Raw genomic sequence first — 3,874 nt, 5'->3', positions numbered from 1 at the left:
ATTGATCGGCCGTACTTTGTAGAGGACATCTTCGAAGAAGCCCTGCAGAGCTACAAGATGGCCATGAAGGATCTGGGCCGCATCAAGGAAAGCATCAAGGAAAAACTCGAGGGCAACTCATCCAGCGGAAAATCCGCGTTCACCAACCTGGAAAGGCTAAATGTACCGGATTTCAACGGGAAATATTCGGACTGGAAGAAATTCCACGATGCCTTCGTTTCCCTCGTCCACAACAAGCCACTGGACGATATGGAGAAGATGATGAGGCTGATGAAGGCACTTAAGGTTCCAGCAGCAGATCTAATATCTAACATCGGGAAAGAGGCATCAAATTACAAGGCTTCTTGGGACAAGTTGGTCGCTCGATTTGAGAATCCAAGACTCATCATGGCAGCCCATCTAAATCGAGTCCTCAACCTGAAGGAGCTCAAGGAGAAGTCAGCGTCGGGACTTCTCCTCATCATCGACACCGTTACGGAGGCATTAACGGCCAGGAAGAATCTCGGGGCCCCAACGGAACACTGGGACATCATCATCTCGCACCTCATCAGGAGGGTCATCGATCTAAAGACCCGAGAAGACTGAGAGGTTCATCTGGGAGACTCAACACAACCACCGGTGCTTAAGGACTTCATAGAATTCCTTAAAACAAGGGCAAGGGCTCTGGAAAATATGGAAAGATGCGAGGATCAGGGACACTCAACTCAGGGAAATTTGAAGGCGAAGTCAACGGCCAGGGTTCATCCGGCTTCTCCTTCCAAGACACAGAAGGAAAAATCATCGGTGTCACATCCGTGGGCCAGCATCAAGGAGTGGAAGCTCTGCAAGCGATCTCACTAGTTGGGAGCCGAATGTCCCACGTTCTGGGGCTTGAGGCCCCATGAAAGGAAGCAAATCCTCTTCGACAACGATCTGTGCTTCAACTGTTTGGGACCTCATCGAGCACACAAATGTAAGTCACACCACAGATGCAGATCGTGCAATGGACTGCATTACACATTGATCCACAATGCTAAGTTGACAAAAGGTCAGCAAACAGTAGCGCCGGGTGAATCAACCACACCAGAAAGCACAAGCGGTTAAGTATCAATTTATTATTACAACAAGTTGAATTGAGCTTAACCGTTGTGTGTATTGGCAGGAGACATCAGGAACATCATCATACAGCAGTCAATCATCGCGACGAATTCTGTCAATAAATCATCGGGTCCATCATCACGCCAAGACACAGCATCACTACTTCGATCATCTCTTGGGTCACTCATCGAGACGAAGAGGTCAACGACCTCTAACAATCATCTGGAATATCATCGACAATCGGATGAACGCCATCTTGAAGATGATCGACAATCGGAGGAACACCATCTTGGAGATGATCGATAATCGGGAAAATACCACGTCGGACATTCTCGCCATATGGATACATGGCACGTTGGAGATCAATGACAATCAGAGAAACACCAGGACAATCATCAACGGCATCAAGTACGATCAGAGCCACACCAGACTAACTCGATGAACTCCAGCAACGTACTGGAGACACAGGGAACCCAGCAGACAGCAACTCATCTGGTAGTCTTGGCGACGGCAAGGGTCAATACACTCAATCAACATGGACAATCAACGCCAGCTAGGATCCTCATCGATCAGGGCTCCGAAATATCACTAGTTTTAGAGCGCTTGGTAAATCAACTACACTTGGAAAGAAAGTCATCATCACTGGTCATCATCGGCATCGGAGAAACATCATCAGGGAGCACACGTGGTGTCGTGAAACTCGCCTTACAACCGAGACACAATCCCGCTGTGGAAATCATCGTACAGGCCTACATCCTGAGCACGCTGAAGGCGAAAATACCGCCATTTGCTTGCAAATCAACGATTCCTCTTCAACTACAGGAACTTCAACTGGAAGATTCTCACTTCTTAAGACCTGGAGCAATTGACATAATCATCGGAGCTGATACTTATAGAAGAATCGTCGAGGAGAAAATCATCAGGTTTAAAGAAACGAAACTCATCGCTCAGCAAACTACATTTGGCTGGGTTGTATCGGGACCAGTTTGCTACATGAACTGCTCAGAAAAATCATCTTTAAAGGGAACGACGCAAACGGCTAATCAACAATTACTAGAACTCCTGAAGAAATTTTGGGTCCAGGAGGAATTACCGGATACACCATCATCATCATCAGTTTTAAGCAAAGCTCAAGCAGAATGCGAGCAGCATTTCATCGAAACTCATCAGAGAGATTCAACAAGGCGTTATATAGTGCGCCTTCCATTCAAATCATCACCAGCCGCACTGGGGGATACAGCATCGACGGCTAGGATCAGGCTAGAGAAAACCATTAGGCGATTATCAGCAGATCCAGACGCTCATACTCTCTACAAGAAATTCATCGAGGAGTATGAGGCCTTGGACGACATGCAGTGAGCACCACCGGCACCGGAGCAAAGGCAGACATACTATCTGCCTCATCACGGAGTACTGAGGCCAAACAGCACCACCACAAAATTGAGAGTGGTGTTTGACGCATCTCATCGAAGCTCATCAGGAGTGTCATTGAATGACATACTTCATCTAGGACCGAAACTACAAATTGACAGCTCTGACGTACTCATCTGGCTGCATCGACATCGTTTGGTATTTGGAACGGATATTGTGAAAATGTTTCGCCAAATCCGTGTTCATCAAGACGACTGGGACTATCAACGAATCTTTTGGAAAGCCAACGATGGTCAACTCATCGAATACCAACTGACGACAGTCACTTACGGTACCAGCTGCGCACCTTGGCTTTCTCTAAGGGTGCTGAAACAGTTGGCCATCGATGAAGGTCATCGATTTCCTTTAGCCTTACCGACATTCATAAAGGGAAGATATGTCGACGACATATACGGAGGTGCAGAAACAGAACATCAACTGGAGGAAATCATCGAGCAACTCATCGATCTCTGCATGGCGGGCGGCATGCCATTGCAGAAGTGGTGCTGTAATGTACCAAAAGTACTGGAACGACTCGGATTATTATCAGGATCACCTCCAATCATCGAATTCGAGGAATCAACAGTGAAAGTGTTGGGACTTTGCTGGCAACCCAATTCTGACACTTTTCACTACAAGGCAAAGAACTTCAACGGGGACACCATCACTAAGCGCGTAATTTTGTCCAAAATTGCGCAAATCTACGATCCACTGGGACTCATCGCGCCGGTCATCGTCACGGCAAAGATACTCATCCAGGAATTATGACTGCTCAAACTTAACTGGGACGATCCACTTCCAGAGGACTACAAAGGTCGCTGGAAATCATTCAGAGAGCAGCTTCAACACTTGAGCAGCCTCACAATACCACGGTGGCTCCACCTCACGCCCAATACAATGGAAACTCAACTTCACGGATTTGCGGACGCATCAAACTTGGCAATGGGCGCATCGGTTTATCTTCGAACAGCATCAAAGACAACGGGAACGACTGTCACTCTAGTTTGCGCCAAGACTAAAGTGACACCACTCAAGAAACAAACCATACCACGACTGGAATTGATAGCAGCGGTTATGGTCACTGATCTCGTGGCTTACGTCAAACGTATACTGGACCTGGACAACATCGAGATCCACTAACGGAGGGATTCATCGGTAGCCATCACATGGATCAACGGGGAAGCATCTCGATGGAAAGATTTCGTGCAGAACAGAATTCTTAAAATACGGAATACTCTGCCTTCTGCAACATGGAGACATCAACGGAAAGGAGAATCCAGCGGACTGCGCATCAAGGGGTCTATCACCAAAACAACTGGCGGAGCACCATCTATGGTGGACAGGACGATAGCTTGTCCTGTCATCAGACAATTGGCTAGCATCATCT

The 3,874-nt window shown here is 47.3% G+C and overlaps 1 protein-coding gene across 1 annotated transcript; it reads left to right on the top strand.

Annotated features, from left to right (window-relative positions):
* Positions 1–1,515: 1,515 nt before the first annotated feature.
* LOC107042823 lies at positions 1,516–2,436 on the top strand. The gene has a single exon (XM_015264021.1). The coding sequence runs from the start codon at positions 1,516–1,518 to the stop codon at positions 2,434–2,436; it is 921 nt and encodes a 306-aa protein (XP_015119507.1).
* The last annotated feature ends 1,438 nt before the right edge of the window (positions 2,437–3,874 follow it).

Source organism: Diachasma alloeum, unplaced genomic scaffold (assembly GCF_001412515.2).
Source record: "Diachasma alloeum isolate Michigan unplaced genomic scaffold, Dall2.0 Dall_scaffold_00525, whole genome shotgun sequence".
NCBI lineage: Eukaryota > Metazoa > Arthropoda > Insecta > Hymenoptera > Braconidae > Diachasma > Diachasma alloeum.
This window is presented reverse-complemented; position numbering and strand designations above follow the sequence as displayed.